General features: G+C 41.1%; 1 protein-coding gene across 2 annotated transcripts in view; it reads right to left on the bottom strand.

Moving 5' to 3' along the window:
* ints2 (integrator complex subunit 2) overlaps positions 1 to 19,500 on the bottom strand; it is a 26,782-nt gene extending 7,282 nt beyond the window's left edge. The window contains exons 1-17 of one of the 2 annotated variants that reach the window (XM_032533829.1): positions 19,159 to 19,500; positions 18,080 to 18,382; positions 17,766 to 17,904; positions 16,964 to 17,066; positions 16,630 to 16,743; positions 15,337 to 15,467; positions 12,574 to 12,744; positions 11,778 to 11,998; positions 11,413 to 11,538; positions 10,170 to 10,241; positions 8,804 to 8,918; positions 8,272 to 8,340; positions 7,584 to 7,718; positions 7,280 to 7,456; positions 5,249 to 5,363; positions 4,404 to 4,508; positions 3,950 to 4,114 (exon numbers count right to left, since the gene is read on the bottom strand). In XM_032533829.1, coding sequence (XP_032389720.1) covers positions 3,950 to 4,114; positions 4,404 to 4,508; positions 5,249 to 5,363; positions 7,280 to 7,456; positions 7,584 to 7,718; positions 8,272 to 8,340; positions 8,804 to 8,918; positions 10,170 to 10,241; positions 11,413 to 11,538; positions 11,778 to 11,998; positions 12,574 to 12,744; positions 15,337 to 15,467; positions 16,630 to 16,743; positions 16,964 to 17,066; positions 17,766 to 17,904; positions 18,080 to 18,372 — 2,251 coding nt within the window. In that variant the 5' untranslated portion in view covers positions 18,373 to 18,382; positions 19,159 to 19,500. Of the gene's footprint in view, positions 1 to 3,949; positions 4,115 to 4,403; positions 4,509 to 5,248; positions 5,364 to 7,279; positions 7,457 to 7,583; positions 7,719 to 8,271; positions 8,341 to 8,803; positions 8,919 to 10,169; positions 10,242 to 11,412; positions 11,539 to 11,777; positions 11,999 to 12,573; positions 12,745 to 15,336; positions 15,468 to 16,629; positions 16,744 to 16,963; positions 17,067 to 17,765; positions 17,905 to 18,079; positions 18,390 to 19,158 lie in introns of both variants that reach the window. The other variant, XM_032533828.1, reaches the window with a different exon arrangement.
* Between the last annotated feature and the right edge of the window lie 208 nt (positions 19,501 to 19,708).

Below are 19,708 nucleotides of genomic sequence, written 5' to 3'. Positions count from 1 at the left end.
TATATATATATATATAAAAATTTGCAGATGTGCTGTGAATAGTTTACTGGAGCCAGATGAAACTGAACCTGGTCCAGTGTTGCATGTATTTGCTGATTGGTGTGAAGCCTCCCAGTTGCATTTGAATACGTCCAAAACCAAAGAGTTTGTCTTTGATTTCAGACGTGGGGCTCCCTCACCCACTCCGACTCTGATAAGAGGAGATTGAGGTGGTGACGGAGTAAAAATATCTCGGTGTTATCATTGACCATAAAAGGGCCAACAACGCTTTGATTTTCTTTTTCATCATTTTAATGTTGATAACAAAATTTGACTCTTTATTTTTTTTTAACAAGTCCATCATTGAGAGTATTCTCTCCAACTGGATTGAATGCTGGTATGGACATTCAAAAATCATTCCTAGGAACAAAGGAAGGAGGAAGATTGTTAAAACCTGTGGAAAAATCATTGGTTAGCAACAGATAGACCTGTACCTGACTGCATCTGACCAGACTGGCACAGAAGGCAGGCAAGGTCTTCATGGATGAAACCCATCCACTGTCAGTGGAGTTCAAGCCACTCCCTTTTGGTCGTAGATATAGATACCGTAACAAAAAACTCATTCATTCCTATGGCAATAACCCAATTAAATAAGATGTAGGGAGGGGTATGACTGAAGGAATATATGTTAAGTAATGGGCAGTAGTTTTATCTATTTATTTATGATATTGTGCAATATACTCCTTTTACTTTGCCATTAGCGCCTTCACTAAGCTATTTAGCTAAGAACGCTAACTCACCCAAAGTTTGACCCGGGTGAAAAAAGCTTCTGGGGGGTTGTTTGGCTTGAGATCATGGTGCAAAGGACCCTAGGGTGAAATTACGCCGAACCATCACTTTAATAGTGGTAAGAAGAAAATAAAACAGCATCATCATTTAACCTTAATCCACAAAAAAGTTTGAAACAAAGATAAGAAAAATGATACTGAGTAGGTCATCCACTTGAAAGGTCAGTTCCACACCACTGGTGCAGTCTGCTCTCCTAAGTCAGTTGAAACCCCCGTTCACCTCCTACCGCCAAGCCCTGGGAGCTATCTTTCTATTCTTACCCTGCTTTCCTATTCATAATTAATGAATCCATTGTCTTTTTCTTGTGACCATTATTCAGAGGAACGTTGCAGTGCAGAGGAAACCTTAAACATCCTAGATATGTTAGAACAACACAATTGTGCATAGCGGCATAAAATATTAAATATCAATTTGTAAAGCTACACATACGCATTAACCTGCATAATAGTGTGTGAAACTGATTATCTGTTTCTCTTGTGCATTTTGTCAAGGGTCTCTATCAAAGAAAAACCAATTACAGCATTATCCTCTAAACCTTGAGGGATTAACCATTGAGATAAGATTTCAGTTAGATAACGGCTTACAACTGTAAACGTCTTCTCCAATAATAGCGTCTCTTCCCTGTTCCACTCAAGGCTGGTAACACTACTCTCCTACCTACACAACCCTGGCTCCTAGGTTACTATCACTGCTGGAGGTGGATTTCTGGATTCACTGTGATAACTTGGAGATTTGCCTTTAAACTCTTTTTAATCTTAACAACGTCTATTTACCGAGTCACATTTTAAGTTTAAGATATAGCTTCTTGCCCAATTTCACCAAATAGTGGTGTTATATGTCTGATATTTTATCACTTTGTGCTCGATCGAGTCATTTAAAGCAGAATGGCAAACAAGAAAAAAACAAAAAATACAGCAATACAGATGCCATTGCAGAGGCATTATTGGAGAAACAGAAAAGCTACCTGGAACCACGTTCTCTCAGATTCCGTCTCAGATTCAACAGGTTGGGACCGACAACAACGAGAAGCTAACTGCTATGCGTGCTCAGCTAGCATCTCTCACTGCAAGCCTTGGCTCTATCAGATCTGATGTGGACAATGTAAAAACTACAGAGGAAAGCATTGCAAGTATTCTTGACAGCCATGGCCACGTTTTCCAAGTCCTGTGGGTGAAGCCAGCAGATATGGAGGACAGAAACCGAAGATGCAACATCCACATCGTCGGGCTGAAAGAGGGGGCTAGAAGGACCTAATGCTATTTGTGTCTCTCGCCGTCTCTGCCTAATTGGCTCCCGAAATTGGCAGATGTTTAGATCGAGACAATGATAGCCCAAAGAAGACCACCACTACTAATCACACGCTGATTTTCAATGTCCTCTGCTACACAACCAGGCAGGCAATCCTACAGGCTGCGCAGAAATCTCCGCCCGTGGTCGGGGCTTTGATGGGATCCCCCCGGAATTGTATGCAACTTTTTGGGAACAACTGGGCCCTTTCCTTCTTGACATGATTAACTTCTCTATAGAGAAGGGCGGATTTTCAAGGGACGTTAACACAGCTTTAATCTCCTTACTGTCGATAATGATCCTACAGAGTGTGCTAGCTATCAACCTCTGAGCCTGCTTATCTCATTTAAAAATCTTTGCAAAGCTCCTAGCCCGTTGTTTGGAGTCCCATATGTCAAAATTTGTAAACTCTGACCAAACAGGATTCATAAAAGACTTCGACCCCATTATCTCTCATCTTATCAAAACTTGAAGATTGTCTGAAATAATTTTCTCCATTATTCAACAATACAGCACCCCTGATTGGTGGGAGGCCTAGACAGTGGGAACAGTTCATTGTCTAAAATACATTTTTAGTGAGGTTGGCTTGTTACCTTTCTCTGACTTACAAAACACATTCAATCTACCGCGTTCCTCTATACACAAAGGCATGCGGTGTTCCCTGGCAGAGGCATTTGCCCATCCATCCTATTCATAAGTTATTTCCTGTGCAGCCTAAAAACTGTGGTATGGTATCGAGGCTTTATCAGTTCTTAGTGATATCTGGCCGCTCTGACCTTCCTATTGAGAGAATCTGGGTACACGATTGCCCAGGGCTGAGTGCTGATCTTAACTGGCATGATGAATGGTCTAACATTCCAGAAGTATCATGCAATCCAGACCATAAGCAGATTCACTACAATTTCATTCAAAGAAAACATCTCACCCCTGTGAAAATACATCACATGAAAATAATTAACAGGCCTTTATGCACGTTCTGCCCACTAAAAGCTCAAGGTACATATCTTCACATGATCTGGGAGTGCTCTCCTGTTGGTCAGTTCTGGAACAATACTGCATCCAAGATGTCCACCTTGATTAATGTTACTGTACCTTCTACTGTTCTTGTTCTGAAGGATCTGTCAGCCCTCCAGCTATCTAAAACTCAAAAACATGCTGTTTTTGCTGGACTTCAAATGGCCAAGAGAATGATTGCAACCCGTTGGAAACCACCTCATGACTTTTCTATTCGTACTTGGACCCTTTCCTTTCTGGATGTTGTATATATGGAGCTCGCCACGGTTCGCATAGGTGGAGCCTCGGGAAGGACTTTGGCTACACTGACACTTGGCTCAGTATTGCTGGATGCTTGAAGTCCATGCTGTAGATTTGTGCTACGGTCTTCTCACTTATGACTGTATGTGTATTTGGTCCTTATTGTCTTGTGCTGGTCTCCCTGTCAATGCCTCTTGTTTGTTTGTTTGTGTGTTTGCCTGTGTCTGTTTCGTTGTGTCTTGTTTGTGAGCTGCGGGCCTCGTTCCTGCTGTTGTGTTTTTGTTGTGTCTCCCTCCTTCCTGTATTTCCTCTCTTTGTTTTAGAGTGAAACATTTGATTAAAAGGAAGGGTTGTGGGAAAGGTGCAATGTGCCTTCTTTGGCGTGTGTAGTGTACTTTTCTGTATGTTGTCATCTGGACCAATGCAGTTGTTGAAGTTGTTTGGCTCTTTAAACTAAAAAATATTTCTAAAAATCTGGCAATGCTAATAGAAAGGCATGGGAGCTCTAAATAAGAAACTACCAGCTTTAACCTTCTGCACAAACCCCATTTGTTTCATCCCTTATTCCCACCCTTCTCACCCTGGTGGAGCTGACTCTGAGTGTATCTGCAGGTGTTGCTGGGGAGCATCATCTTCCTCAGCAGGGGCAGGGTACCAGTCACCTCCTCTTCACACACCCAGTCCTCCACTAAACATAGGTGGGGGTAGTTGGTGGCCAACAGCCTCAGCAGGGCAGAGTGCAGACCTGGGAACAGGAAAATGAAAGGAAGGTTATTTTAAAGTGTTTTCCCCCCAAATGTAGGGTTTAATTTCCTTCATTGAGTGTTCCTTTTTTCAAACATAAAAGCTTTAATTTCACCAAGGGATAATCACTCACATTCTTTATTACTAATAGAGAAACAGATTGGAGGCCTATCTGGTGGAGTAGTAATATTGTGGGGTTCTTGGTATGTAACTTGTAAGTATGTAATACCGTATAAGTAAAATAAAAGGTAGATATAGAGATGTAACCAATCGTCAAGCCCATGGCTCACCCCCTAGCTCCTGCTGCAGTCCCTGGGCCTGGGTAACCAAGTACTTGATGGGGATCTGGTCCATCAAGGCTGCTGAGTAGGACTTTGGTTTCCTCTGCATCAAGGCTTTAAAGAAGAGAGAAAGGATGAGTGATGCAAAGAAACTATAAGACAGGAAACAAAGAGGATGATAACATGAAGCAAGAAAAGGACAAGACGGAGCATAAGTGTTTTATTTGGCAGTATAAGGACGCCAGAGCCGCTGTGCCGATGCGGTAGAGGAGCGGAGGTAATTTTTCATTGACGTGGGTTCATTACCATTGCTGATGGGATTCATTACTCCTTCCTTGAAGGCTGTGGGAGCACTTAGGTAAACACAGCAATTAAAGAGATGGGCATAAACTCTCACATAAATCTGGCCTAATGAAGGGCAAGAGGAGAGCTCGTCATGGGAGAGAATAAACATTGACTAGGCTAACTGCTAATGCTCAATCTAACCTACAGCTGTCCTAGTTAGCTCAGCTCCAGCAGCCATTGTACTTGGCTTTTTGTCAGCCCTCCATTTATTCTTTAAGAAGCGGCCAACATTCAGTGCAGAGAGAGAAAAGGATGAATGACTGCACATCCAGAGTGAGAGCATCTCCTACAACTTAACAGAGGACAAAAGCTGCCTTTCTCTTCTAACTGCCTGATGAATTCCCTCCATTTCACATACAATACATCCTTCAGTGGAGGAGATGACAATGGATGCACTTTGGACAGGCAGAAAAAGACAACATAAGAAATAGAAAGAAGTGAGTCAACAGCACAGTGGGAACCGAGTCACAGTGCAGTGTTATAGGACACAGGTATTGTCAGGTAAATACCCAGTTGTTTGGTGCTCGCCAACAGGTTCTCTTCATACGACAGGATGTAGTAGAGGATAAGGAGTTGGGTGGTGATGGAGTAGCGTTGCCGTCCTCCTCGACTACCCTCTCCTTGCTAGGCGCAAAAGAGCTACAGGTCAGGGACGGTACGGGCAGAAAAACAGGGCTATGCATCATCAGTGAATGTGGGGATGGATACTTTGATTCATCAGCAATATACAGTGGGTATAAAAAGTCTACACACCCCTGGCAAAATGGCAGGTGTTTGTGATGTTAAAAAATTAGACAAAGATAAATCATGTCAGAACTTTTTCCACTTTTAATGTGACCTATAATGAACAATTATAGGTCACATTAAAAATTGAATAACAATTCAATCAAAAAACAAACTGAAATCTTCGAGGTTGAAAATAAAAAATAAAAACCTTACAATAACCTGGTTGCATAAGTTTGCACAACCTCATAACTGGGGATGTGGCTGTAATCAGACTTAACCAATCACATTCAAACTCATGTTAAATAGAAGTCATTACACACCTGCCATCATTTGTAGTGACTCTGATTAATCACAAATAAAGTTCAGCTGTTCCAGGAGGATTTTCCTGACATTTTCTTAGTTGGTCCACAGAGAGCTTCCAAACCATCAGAGGGATCTCATTGTTGAAAGATATCAGTCAGGAGAAGGGTAATAAGGGTATTAACTATACCATGGAACACAGTGAAGACAGTCATCGTCAAGTGGAGAAAATAAGGCACAACAGAGACAATACCAAGAACTGGACGTCCCTCCAAAATTGACGAAAAGACGAGAAACTGGTCAGGGAGGCTTCCAAGAGGTCTACAGCAACATTAAAGGAGCAAGTACTGGCTGTGTGCTACATGTGACAACAATCTCCAGTATTCTTCATATGAATGGGCTTTGGGGTAGGGTGGCAAGACGGAAGCCATCCAAGCCCGGCTGAAGTCTCCCTAAAGCATGTGGAAAAATGTGTTCTGGTCTGATGAAACCAAGGTTGAACTTTTTGGCCATAATTCCAAAACATATGTTGGTGCAAAAATGTTTGGTGCAAAAACAACACTGCACATCAGCCAAAGAACACCATCTCCAAAGTGGAGCATGGTGGGGGCAGCATCTCCACAGTGGAGCATGGTGGGGGCATCATCCCCACAGTGGAGCATGGTGGGGGCATCATCTCCACAGTGGAGCATGGTGGGGGCAGCATCATGCTTTGGGGCTGCTTTTCTTCAGCTGGAACCGGGGCCTCAGTCAGGGTGGAGGGAATTATGAACAGTTTCCAATACCAGGCAATTTTGGCACAAAATCTTCTGGCTTCTGTTAGAAAGCTGAAGAGGAAGTTCACCTTCAGCATGACAACGACCCAAAGCATACATCCAAATCCACAAAAGCATGGCTTCACCAAAAGATGATGAAGGTTTTGGAATGGCCCAGCCAGAACCCAGACCTGAATCCAGTTGAACATCTGTGGGGGGATCTTAAGAGGGCGGTGCACAGAAGATGTCCTCGCAATATGACACATTTGGAGCACTTTTGCCCACTCTTCTTTGCATATATTGCCCACTCTTAAGTTCTGACATGATTTATCTTTGTCTCATTTCTTACATCACAAAAACCTGCCATTCTACCATTTTTACATCCACTGTATAACCTGGAATGCTTGGAGTTTCCAATCAAACAAGTCATTAGTCATTATTAACACATTGATCAACGTCATAAAAATTGTATTTGCAGCCACAACAAAAAAAAAAAAGTTTTTAAATACAAAAAGGTTTGAAGAAAAAAAAAGATTTGATAATAAAAGGAAACATTGTCATTGAAGAGAGGTAACAAACAATTAACTCTGGTAATTTAAGAAAATATTGTCTTTAAATACTCACACAGACTGTCAGATATTAACAAAATAGCATATGTAAAACTATAGAACACATCAAAAAAACAAAACACAAATGCCATTAACTGTAGGTTAGGTTTAGGGTTTTTGCAGTTCCCATGAGACCCTCGGGTTGACTCACCCCAGCAGAGCACTGGAAGACATTAAGGATCTCCTGCTCGGTGATGGGCTGGTTGGTGGCCTCTGGGTTGGCTTTGGATGCCGGAGTGAGGATGGAGTTGATATAGGCGTCAATTAGGGGAATCAGTTGGGTATGGATGGGGGTGGTTGTCTCACAGAGCTGGCGATAGATCCAATCCTGAAAATGCACACAAGGACAGCACCCAATGGCAAAAATAAAAATAAAAAAATAAAATAAAAATGAAACCGACTTTACACGGCTAGACACCCATTCATCAATGAGCCATTTAGTGCACATCTCCTACCTTGATGGACACTTTGTGCTTGGTGAAGGCTCTGCTCCGAAGCAGCTGGTAGATACAGTGAATGGGGAGGAATCCTGTGATGTTGGCACTTAGGTTGTTGGTCACTGCAACCCTCACCGCATGGGCTGTAACAACCTACACACCAGAAACCAAAAACAAGTTATCTGAAAAGCAACAATGGAAAACACACAAAGCACACCTACAAATTCTGTATAGTTCAATGTTACATTATAGTGAGATTGTGCAGTTCTTTGGTTCACTAACAAGCTCCTTTCATTCTTTTACTGAGAGTATGGTAACGTATGAAACTTCTTAATCGCTAATTACCGTTAACAACATACGTGGGAGTAAACATGACTGGCTGCATCTTACATCAAGTAAATACCCAGATGTAGGACTGGGTCATTTGATGATATATGATATGCAATGAGATGATATAAATGTGTCTTAGACTTATACTGAGGTATTTATACCTTTACCCAAAACAGCTGGGTAGCATTAAATAATTTACACTACTTTTTTTTTCATTTTCACAAGTTGTTTAATTATAAGCTTCTATAGCCCAGTGGCTCTCAATGGTGAAAACACATAATCGTTGAGAATTAAACCCAACACAAATATACAAATAAATAATTGAACATTGGAATGAGCAGAGAGAAAATGTCCCTAAGGATTACATTGTATGTACCTGTTCTGTGAAGATCTCCTGTGTGAAGATAGTCTTCATCTTGCTTAGAGAACTGGGCTTGATGGCAATCTGTAGTAAGTTGAACATTGCCAAGAAAAAGAACATCAACAATGGTAGGTTTACTGTGAGTGAAAACAACCCGCAGGCAACTGTGCTGGTATTTTGTAATTCCCTCCTTTCATATTTCATAAGAAAGATTCTACATGGCAGGCGCAACATCGAATTGAGAGGATTGCCCTAGGGGTGGAAACAAACAGGCTCTAAATCCAATTACATTACACATCTTAGTGGAAAATACACTGAGACAGGAAAACTACTTAGCACACAGGCAGGAAACAATAGTGCACTTAATAAGTAATAAAACAGCAAATTGGCCACAGGGTATAGAGTGTCTTGGTAGATTCTATGTGTATGCTGAAAGTGTTTCACCAGTGATATAGTCTTTATATGCACCACTGCTGCAGTGGAGGAGTGGGGCCAGTAGCTGGTCAGCCAGACTGATGTATTGATCACTGCCTCCCTCCCACCTTACCTTCATCCCCAAAGTAGAGCACACCAACTCAATAATGGAGCTGAGCTGGTTGCTATGGAAATACATGGCAACCAATAATAGCATCTCTCCAAAAGAAGCAGATACGCCTGCAGCACTGTAAAGAGGAGGACACACATATGCATGGGAGGCGAGTGAGAAAAGTGTCATTAATCCTGCATCTTATAGGACAGAATTTTAATAAACTGATTATGCTAGTTGCATCAACGCACACACACTCACTCTTCTATCAGCATGTATCCCTTAAACCGCCCCTAAAGTCCCGTAACACTCTGTGATGATGTATGCTTTATGGACTAGTCACGAACAGTTTATATATACCTATTTTGATATATACCTATTTTGATGAAAAACAAATTACAGAGGGAACATCAAATGCCTTCAAATAGTGGACATACACAAAGCAGACATACATTCAAGTACCAATCAGATATGGAATTACCACATTTAACTCATCACTTAACTTCTACTGCTCTTTATTTATTCTGAGCCATATTGTTTAACCCTTTCTCCCTCATGTTATTAAGTGTCAATATATTCTGTAGCTGACATGCTATACCAGTTTAGTATGGTAAGAATAGTGTCTGAATCCTATTAGACATTTATTTTTTATTTCAATAAATAAAAAAAAACACTGGCACATATGCATTTGTATCCATGCTACTGCAGAATTAAACCCTACAAACCCAGTCTGCTAATGGCTGTTTTTTTATTTTGATATTGAAACCTTATGTTTGAAATGGAGTAATCATAATATTACAGTCCAAACCAGTTCAGTCTTTTTTAATGTCGAAGATAACTGTGTTTACCTTGTGATGTACTAATATATAGCCTATTGTGCAATGAGGATTCCAAGTAGCATACAAAACACTAGTTCTACTAGTTCTGATGGTGTACAGCTGGACTGGTTGTATATGACAATGTTAGCTGTGTAAACTGCCCAGCACATTTCCAGCACGTCAGGTATTTGGTATGCATATCTCCCAGGTTTTCTCTATGAATTGTAATGACCAGTGTTGGCTGGCTTGGTTCTAAGTGACAAAATAAGGGTTAAACACGGGTCAAATAACCCTGGTCCGACCAGAGGTAAGAGCTACAAAATCTCATTGTGAATAGATATTAGATGTGTACAAAGTGTGTCTACGACCCAAATATTTCACACAGTGAAAAGCTAAGCTTCATTTAATTAAGTATCAAGTCATGAAGATCTTAACTGTGACAGATTTTGGTAAAAATGTACTCACCATTGTTGAAACATGCAAACTAAGTAACACAGTTTCTCCACACAGTAATGCCTGTTCAATAATGTCTCATAATCACGAAAAAAGTGTAGATATATTCTCTTTACCTCTCAAAGTATTCCTCCTCTTTGATCATCCAGCTGAGCCACATGACCATCAGCTGTTCCTGCTCTGGAGTGCTAGACACACACACACAAAGATGATAATGCTTACACTACATATAATAAAGTGACAATTTTCAATTCCAAATGACTTGCATTCTTGCTTTGGCAGAAAATCCAAACTAAAGACCACTGTGAGTAAGACGGCCTTTAGTTTGGTTGAATCAAACTAGAGTTTGTCCCGCTGGTTTGGGAAGGTGAGAACGTGGCAAACGCACTCAGATGCGCACCAAAAGAGGACCAAACAAGCGTACCAAGACTTGAAGAGGTGGTCTCGGTACGCTGTCAATCAAACTTTGGAGCAGTTCGTTTGTAGTGAGAACGTGATCTGTACTCTAACCTCATCAACTATATTTATACTCCTCCAGTCTGAGCTAATGTTTCCTGTAGTCAGGTAGCTTAGCAGTCTGAGCTAATGTCTCCTGTAGCTGGTAGCTTAGCGTCTGAGCTAATGTCTCCGTATCAGGTAGCTTAGCAGTCTGAGCTAATGTCTCCTGTAGTCAGGTAGCTTAGCAGTCTGAGCTAATGTCTCCTTAGTCAGGTAGCTTAGCAGTCTGAGCTAATGTCTCCTGTAGTCAGGTGCTTAGCAGTCTGAGCTAATGTCTCCTGTAGTCAGGTAGCTTAGCAGTCTGAGCTAATGTCTCCTGTAGTCAGGAGCTTAGCAGTCTGAGCTAATGTCTCCTGTAGTCAGGTGCTTAGCAGTCTGACTAATGTCTCCTGTAGTCAGGTAGCTTAGCAGTCTGAGCTAATGTCTCCTGTAGTCAGTAGCTTAGCAGTCTGAGCTAATGCTCCTGTAGTCAGGTAGCTTAGCAGTCTGAGCTAATTGTCTCCTTTAGTCAGGTGCTAGCAGTCCTGAGCTAATGTCTCCTGTAGTCAGGTAGCTTAGCAGTCTGAGCTAACGTCAGATGTACTAACGTCTTTTGCAAAACAATGTCTGATAATTTTAATGAAATAAGCTGGTGTGACCACTAGACCAGAACACGGGACTGGGGCTGGATTTTCTTGCCTGATTTGTAATGACGCAATTTGGTACGCTTGGATATTTTCAGGTGTGAAACCAAACCAACTGATTCAGACCAAATCAAACGAACTACAGGTGTGAAAACTCCCTAAAGTAGGGTTTGTGATCCCAACCGTTTTTGGGCAAAGATGTCTAAAGGTACGAGTCAATAAGACTAGCGTTATGTACCTGACCAGAGTAGGGAAGGCCAGCAGCTTGCAGAAGGACAGAGAGACAAAGCGGACGCCGGCAGGTGTGGCCGGGGGCCGGCTGGTCATCAACTGCAAGAGCTGCTCTGCCTCTTCATCTGTAGGTCTGCAGAGTGATCACATAGAGGAGATTATCTCAAAGATGTGAACTTTTTTATAATTAAACCAATGCTCTAAACACATTCACTGACTGTGGAACATTTAAATTAAATAAACTATTTCAAATTTAAAAACAGGCAACACACTTGCATTCAAATGTCAAAATCAAACAATCAAATACACATCAAAATCCTGATCAAAGAAGTATCAAACATCAGTAGGGCTACTACATCCACTTTGGCCTACCTGAGGCCTGCAATGCCCATTAGGGCACAGTACAGTCGGAGCAGAGCGCTGGCCTTCACCACGTGCTCCTCTCTGAGGCCAGAGTACCCTGCGCTGGCCTCCTCTTCCATATCACCGTCATTGGGCATGTGGGTGCTGCGGGAGCGGGGCAGGATGGCGACCAGCTCCAGCAGCAGCTGTCTGCGCATCTGCCACAGCACAGAGCTGCTTTCTCTCTTTCGCTGGCAGTACAGAGAGAAAGGCATGAGTTCACTACTGTGCTTTCATCCAAGTGCTTACATTAGGGCTCCAACTAGTGAATGCTTTTTTCATTTCTTTATGATAAATAAAAAAAATTGATTAACAACAATATCTAACAACTAATTTTCTGTCTAAATATGATCCGAACAATACATTTGCTCAATGATGCAGAGAAGCCTTTCTATAGAGCTGATTGCGAAAAGTATCTGTGTCTTCATAAAGTGCCAGAAATACCAGCAGATGGAAAGATGCATGCTTTCATTATTATCTTTTGTTTTTAAACGGAAGGACAATTTAATTTAAGAAATGACAGAAAAGAATAGAGGTGTCCCATGCTGGGCAGGGGAATGCATTATATAAGCATGTGTGAGAGTCTGTGTGTGTGTGTGTGTGTGTGTGTGTGTGTGTGTGTGTGTGTGTGTGTGTGTGTGTGTGTGTGTGTGTGTGTGTGTGTGTTTGTGTGTGTGTGTGTGTGTGTATTTTCTTGCCACCTCACGTAGAGGACTAATTAATTAATCAATATTAATGCAATACAGAGTCATGCCTGGCCTGTTACCTGTTGTCCATTGCGAATGAACATGCTAAACCAGGTACGGACTTTACTATTGGTACCCAGCAGTAGGCCGCTGACATAAGAGACCAGGGGACTGACTGCCTCATCTGGTGTATCTGGTCTATAGTCCAGAGTCAGAGCCACACCCAGACCAGGCAGGTGGCACTCCTCCACCTGAGAATACACAGAATGAAAAAAAAAACACAGTAGATTATTATATCAGTAAATTATTCTGATGGCATGCTTACAATGATATAAAGCAGAGGAAAGGGAGGTTGGAAAATCACACATTTTGATTTTTATTTATCAAATAAGTTGCTGGTTAACTTTCTGTTGATCAACTAGTCAGCTAAGCTCTGCTATAAATCATTTTCAGCATTCTTTATCACTTGTCCCTGCAAGTTATGTGCTAATCTGACCCTTCTCTGGACATGTTTTGGTAGAGTATAAGTCCTGCTGATGCACGTCCTGCAGATACATTCTTCAGGAAGACAATGAATTTCTACTACCTCCTGGGGCCTCGTTCAATAACTGACATGCTGCTGTAACCTTCTTGAGAGCAGGGGGGAGCAAGAAGACAAATTTCTCCCTTCAGGGATAGTATAACAAAATGGATAACAACATAAATCAGTAAAGACAAAACATGTTTAATATTCATGATGTGAATGTTTGTATTAAATAACTAGAGAATAAAATTCCCCTGGCTAAACAGAGCCAGTAAAAAACATTACGGTGGTTACTTCTTATTATATCCATCACTTATTCAGTCTCTCTTTTAAATTTGGGCAGACTAACTGGGAACAAGTTTAAGCGTTGCTTGCACAAAGATGGACAGAATTTGCTGCTGAGATGAGGTCAGTCGCAGAAGATACCGACGGAGGCAACAAGCCTTTTATGCCTTTATTAGCGTGTCCACACGGGTGTTATGATTCCATCAGTGCCGTTAGTTGGTTCTTTTGTCCGATGGAAAAAGGGTCTCAAGTGAGTTTTTTTTTAAAGTTTTTTTTACTGAAGACAGAAAACGACACAGTAAGGAGCGGTGAGAGTGAAACAAAGTTGTGGGACGGACAGCTAAACGATTAACTGAACCTCACTATAAATCCCCCAGTCGGAGCTGGTTGATGGGGCTCAGGATAGGGAAGTTTGGGGGCCCCTGCTGGAGCTGCTGCCCCCACAACCAGACCCCGGAAAAGAGGACAAACATGGTTATGGACCACTATAAATTACTAGTCTTGCATTGCAAGACCTAGTCTGGCTGCAACTAATGATTATTTCCATTGACGGTTAATCTATCTATTAATTTCTCAATTAATCAATTTTCTTGTCTATAGAATGTCAAAAAATTGTGGAAAATGTCAATCAGTGTTGCCCAAAGCCCAAGATGGCATCCTCAAATGTCTTGTTTTGTCCACAACTCAGATATTCAATTTTACAGTATTAGGGACCACTAAGGTCTATATAAAAGAGGCTTTAGATACAGTATTAGGGTACGCACTAAGGTCTATATAAAGAGACTTCAGATACAGTATTAGGGACCACTAAGGTCTAATAAAGAGACTTCAGATACAGTATTAGGGACCACTAAGGTCTATTAAAAGAGACTTCAGATACAGTATTAGGGACCCTAAGGTCTATATAAAGAGACTTCAGATACAGTATATAGGGGCCACTAAGGTCTATATAAAGAGACTTCAGATACGTATAGGGACCACTAAGGTCTATATAAGAGTGTCTGTCAGACAGTATTAGGTACCACTAAGGTCTATATAAAGAGACTTCAGATACGTATTAGGTACCACTAAGTTCTATATAACAGAGACTTCAGATACGTATTAGGGACCACTAAGGTCTATATAAGAGACTTCAGATACGGAATTAGGGACCACTAAGGTCTATAAAAGACTTCGAGACAGTATTAGGGACCACTAAGGTCTATATAAAAGAGACTTCAGATACAGTATTAGGGACCACTATGGTCTATATAAAAGAACTTCAGATACAGTATTAGGGGACCACTAAGGTCTATATAAAAGAGACTACAGATACAGTATTAGGGGACCACTAAGGTCTCTATAAAAGAGACTTCAGATACAGTATTAGGGGACCACTATGTCTATATAAAAGAGACTTCAGATACAGTATTAGGGGACCACTATGGTCTATATAAAAGAGACTTCAGATACAGTATTAGGGGACCACTATGGTCTATATAGAAGAGACTTCAGATACAGTATTAGGGACCACTAAGGTCTGTATAAAAGAGACTTCAGATACAGTATTAGGGACCACTAAGGTCTATATAAAAAGAGACTTCAGATCCAGTATTAGGGACCACTAAGGTCCATATCAAAACATCCAAAGAGCACCATGTCATGGGACCTTTAAGGACGCATGAATTCATAAGGCATGTCTGTTATGCTGCCTCAAATGTGTTACGAGAAACTGCAAATCATTTACGACGTTACAGTGAATAATTATGTTGAGATGATACTTTTTTTTTTTGCAACCATGTTTCTGCAAATAATTGGCAAACTTCTACACAAACATCCTGTAACATTTTGTAATGAAAGCATACTGCACAAACAGACAAGATACTAAACATTGTGCTAAGTTAACAAGTATTACTTTTAGTTTACACAACATAATTCACATGAAATAAAGCCAGGATAGCAGCAGGACAGCAGAATATAGCAGCTGTGATGGATTCTCTCATCTGAAATAGATCCACATAGGGCGGTTATGGATTAAATAGTGTGAGTGACTGACCACCATAGCTCTGATGTTGAGGGCCTGTGAGGGGTTCATCTGACAGAGCTGCCTGAGGGCTTCAGTCCTGCGTCGACCACCCACACTCTCCTCATCCTGACGCTCTCCATTCTTGATCAAACCTCTACAAACTGCAGAGACAGAAAAACAGAATTTGGATCAATTGCCTGTCAGGTGTTGGGTCGGGGAAAAAAAAACTGAAGGCAAGCTTGAGATCTTTGCTGCGCATTGTATCATTACAGTGTGCAGATGCCGCCAAGTGCAGACATGTGCAAACAACAAAACAGCTGTACTATGACTTGGTTATTTTGATACTTTGTATCTGGCTATTAGCAACTTGCTCACTGAATTAGATTTTCCAAAAATATAAAGGAAATACTGTTCAATCAATACATTTTAATCTTGTATGTCATATTTGCTTAAAGGCCTCCACAGTAAGACTGTATCATTTCTTCAAAGTCATTTTTCTCCATAAAGACTCTAAACCGTAGAATCTTGACTCATGTATTTGCCTGTAAATACGATTTAACAGCCATCACAAGACAGCATTTCCACAGCCCTATCTCCTTATTCCTTGTACATTTCCCACAGCTAACAATTTAAAAGGCCAACTATTTACAATTGGCCAAGACTATGGCATGCACTGAAATTATATCAGTTTCAAGCTCTGCCACTACTGGATTATTTCATACGCCATAAAGGACCCAGTGGAGTTAGGTTTGGTTACCAGCTCATGTTCACACGACAGACCTGCAGATGCTTCCAGACAGAGGCATTTCCTACACTTCACCCTTAAATCAAATTATTTAACTTTCAATTCAATGAAATAAGGTATTTTTCTTTAACAAAGCCAAGAGGATTCTTTAATGTTGACTGCTATGTAACACACACTAAAGCTCTTGACTTAGACATGACCCTCTGTGTGATAAGGTTGCACTGGAGACAGCGAGTTTTAGATCTAATGCGTCTCTCAAAGCACCTCTGTGAGCCAGAGCAACACATGTTCATCATCAATCAAAGACAAATTCATATACCCTTGGGCCAGTGGCATGGCTCGAATAAAAGGGGAAACATCTAAACTCAGAAAGAAAACATGAGATGGCAACTCAATAGCAATCCTCCCTTGATTATAATGAGGCTATCATAGAAACCTTTTATGGTTAAATGAAGCCCTAATTCTGCCACAGAAGGTACACCAGTAACCACATGAAGCTAGTACTGGCAATTAAACAGCCACTCTATCTTAAATTATCTGCTGACAGCATGTTCAGTGTTGTGAGACAGATGAATTACCTTCATTGAAGCTGTCAGGTACATTGGCAACCAACAGGCACAGAAACCAGTCTCCATTGCGGACATGAAGCAAAGCCTCTGCCACATCCACAATGGGGAGCAAGGAAGGCAGCTCTAAGAGAAAAGAAAAAGAAACATGCAAGCTGGAGAACAACCTGACTACTGCAGAGGACAATATCACTGAGGTGGATTATTTTTAGGTTTTTTTTCTTGATATACAGGTTATGTTTGCTCATACACAGTATATATGTACACAATACATTGTATTCAGCACCATTCCACTTCCACAGCACCTTTAGGTAAAACTATTAAGAAAATGAAAGGAGTTGGGTACCTGCTTGTAAAATGCAGAGGACATCAGCGACCTCATCCAAGTAAACATGGCTTTCAAAAAGTTCAGAGGACTTTAAGAAAAACTCTCCATTTGAGTCTGCCACCTAAGAAATAACAAGGTAATGGAAAACAGACGGAGTGGATCAATCATCCAAGTCATTCTATTAGGTGAAGATGCAAGTACTGAAGGGCAATTGCAGTACAAAAAAAGTATATAATTTGTCAGTGTCATAGCTTCTACCCAAATTGTGGGAATAATTTCTGATGCCATCTTAAGCTTTGATGAAAAAGTAAAGGAAGGTGTGCAAACTTGATTCTTACATCTATGACCCATTTCCACAATTAACATATTTTCAATCATTCACAAATTTGTACTAAGTAATTCATGCTTTAATTTCTTTGTATTTAGACAAATCTGTCTCTCTGTATTCAAGCAAGAAAAATGTCTCTTCTGCATTTCTGTATTAAACAAAATGCAGTAGCTCAGACTTAGGCCGCTAAAATCACCAAAATCCCCCCTTTATGCAGCGTCTTGGAAACCTATGTACAATGATGGTTATCTGGGTACTTTATTGTTGCATAACCAGTACCATCTTTCAATTCGTTATATAACAACCTTTATACATTCAATTTGTCTAATTTAGTTCATCATCAATTACATTTTCTGGTCTTTTCTTGTTATGATGCATCTTGTTTTTTTCATTGGAATAATACTTGCCATTTTTTCACCATTTAAGATTACTTAATTCATGTTGTCAATGTCCTTTGATTGACTGAATCCTTTGGGGGACCTCTGACTGTACCTTATTCATGATAGCCAACAGTTCACTGAGGGTCAGACGGAGTCTCCTGAGGGGGTCACTGTGTTCAAACTCCAGGGTCAGGCCGTGCTGTAGCTGTGACACCAGGATGCTTTCTCCGTTAGAGCCACCTGCCTTATGCCTGGCAGAAAAGACAGCACGTTGTGTATACTGCTAAAATGAACTCCACGTGGGTTTTTGAAAAACAGTTGTATTGAGTTTTAATGAAGAAAGCGATGACAAAAACAGAGGCAGTTAATTCTAATCATTACTAGACTGTAGCAATAACTATATTACCACAGACAATTCAGATATACCTGAGCTGCTGCTCTTTCCGTGCATCCTGCTCCAAGGCATGAAAGTCAACAGACAGAAGTGCTACAATGGAGTTGACAGCTTCTACTCCAGAGAGCAGGCGGAGGATGAGCTTCTTGTCCTGTGCCCATGACTGGCTCTGGTCAGCTGGAGCACATAAAGCCATCCTCACCAGGCAGGGTAGCAGCAGCCTGAGCTCAGGGTCACTTAGGGCAGCCAGGCTCGCCACATCCACCTTCTGCATCGCTTCAAAAGCATAGGAGCTGACTGACTGCAGCCCTGCACTGTCTGCCATCTCTCTGCAACTAAACCGGGAAGGAACAGGCCAAACAGACCATTTAAAAAAGGGCAGAATCGAATGTCTCATGAAGCAAATAAAGTGGACAGTCTTTTAGCCTGAGCATCTTGTAAGATATGAGAAGATGCACTGATGAATGGGTTTATCAAATACTACATAAACTCTAACGTTACTGAAGTATAAAATGCCAGACAAGTAACTAGTTCTGTTGACATAAGAAGCTGAGTTACCGCTAACTCTGTCACCAAGTGCCAATGCATTTATTTCTCATTTACTAATAACCTTATTAAATCTTCGGATGATAAGTAACTTAATGTGGTTGTTAATTTGACTATCACGGATCACTAACGCCGATGTTAGTGGTGCTAATGCTAAGTTAGCTAGTGAATACTGTTGCGATTACCGGTAACGTTAGCTAGCTAGCGATGGCGTGGAATTTGTTTAACGTTAACCTGTTTGCCTAAGTCAACACATTATTCCAATTCATGACTAACGTTTGCACTTAAAAATGTTTAATATGTATTTTTTAAGCACACGCAATATCCTAACATACAGCCAACTCCAACTATTAATGCTAGCTAATAGCTAACGTTAACAGGCTGTCATTCACTATTGCATTGATATACCCAGTAGACTCTTAGCATGCTATTAGCCAGCTAACAGCTAGGCTAGGCTAACTTGTCAGGCGACAGCGTTAATACTTGCATGTGCTGTCTGGTCCGTCTCTGCTGTGTAAATATTCAGTGTAAATACAATAACTATAATTCGAAAGAATAATCTTACCTCGCTTATTAGGATGATACTTAAAGAATAAATCGTCACCATCGAGGCCTTCAGACCTCGGACTATGTTGTGTACCGTCAGCTTCTATCGCTACAGACGGGGAGTCCAAAACCAATGGCAAAGAAAGAAGCTTGTCCTAGCTAGCTGTGTCCCCCAGTAGGTTTATGGAAATGTCTTTGCAACGCTCTGTCTAGTATTATGGTTTCCGCACATCCACTAGGATTGTATCTTTATCTACAGTGATTACTATGTCACTTTGACAGTGAGGGAACCAGTGTAACGTTAGTCAGCACCGTGGAGCAGCGCTGACTGCCCGCGCTGACAGTGACTGAAGGAGGCAGTACCAGACCCCGTTCCTGCCCTGGCTGCATCATCATGTGTAACCAACATGGGCTGGCCAATATTCACACGCTATACAAGTATAATGGGAAACCTATTTTATTTTCATAATTTGGCTCTAGTTTAATTTTTAAGTTGTTCGGCTCCTTGGATAAGGGCAACATATTTCCAAAATTGCAACATCGCACCATGACCCTGTGTAGAGAAATTT

This window comes from Etheostoma spectabile, chromosome 13, assembly GCF_008692095.1.
Source record: "Etheostoma spectabile isolate EspeVRDwgs_2016 chromosome 13, UIUC_Espe_1.0, whole genome shotgun sequence".
Taxonomy (NCBI): domain Eukaryota; kingdom Metazoa; phylum Chordata; class Actinopteri; order Perciformes; family Percidae; genus Etheostoma; species Etheostoma spectabile.
Note: the sequence above shows the minus strand (reverse complement) of the source record. Positions and strands in the feature narration are given on the sequence as shown.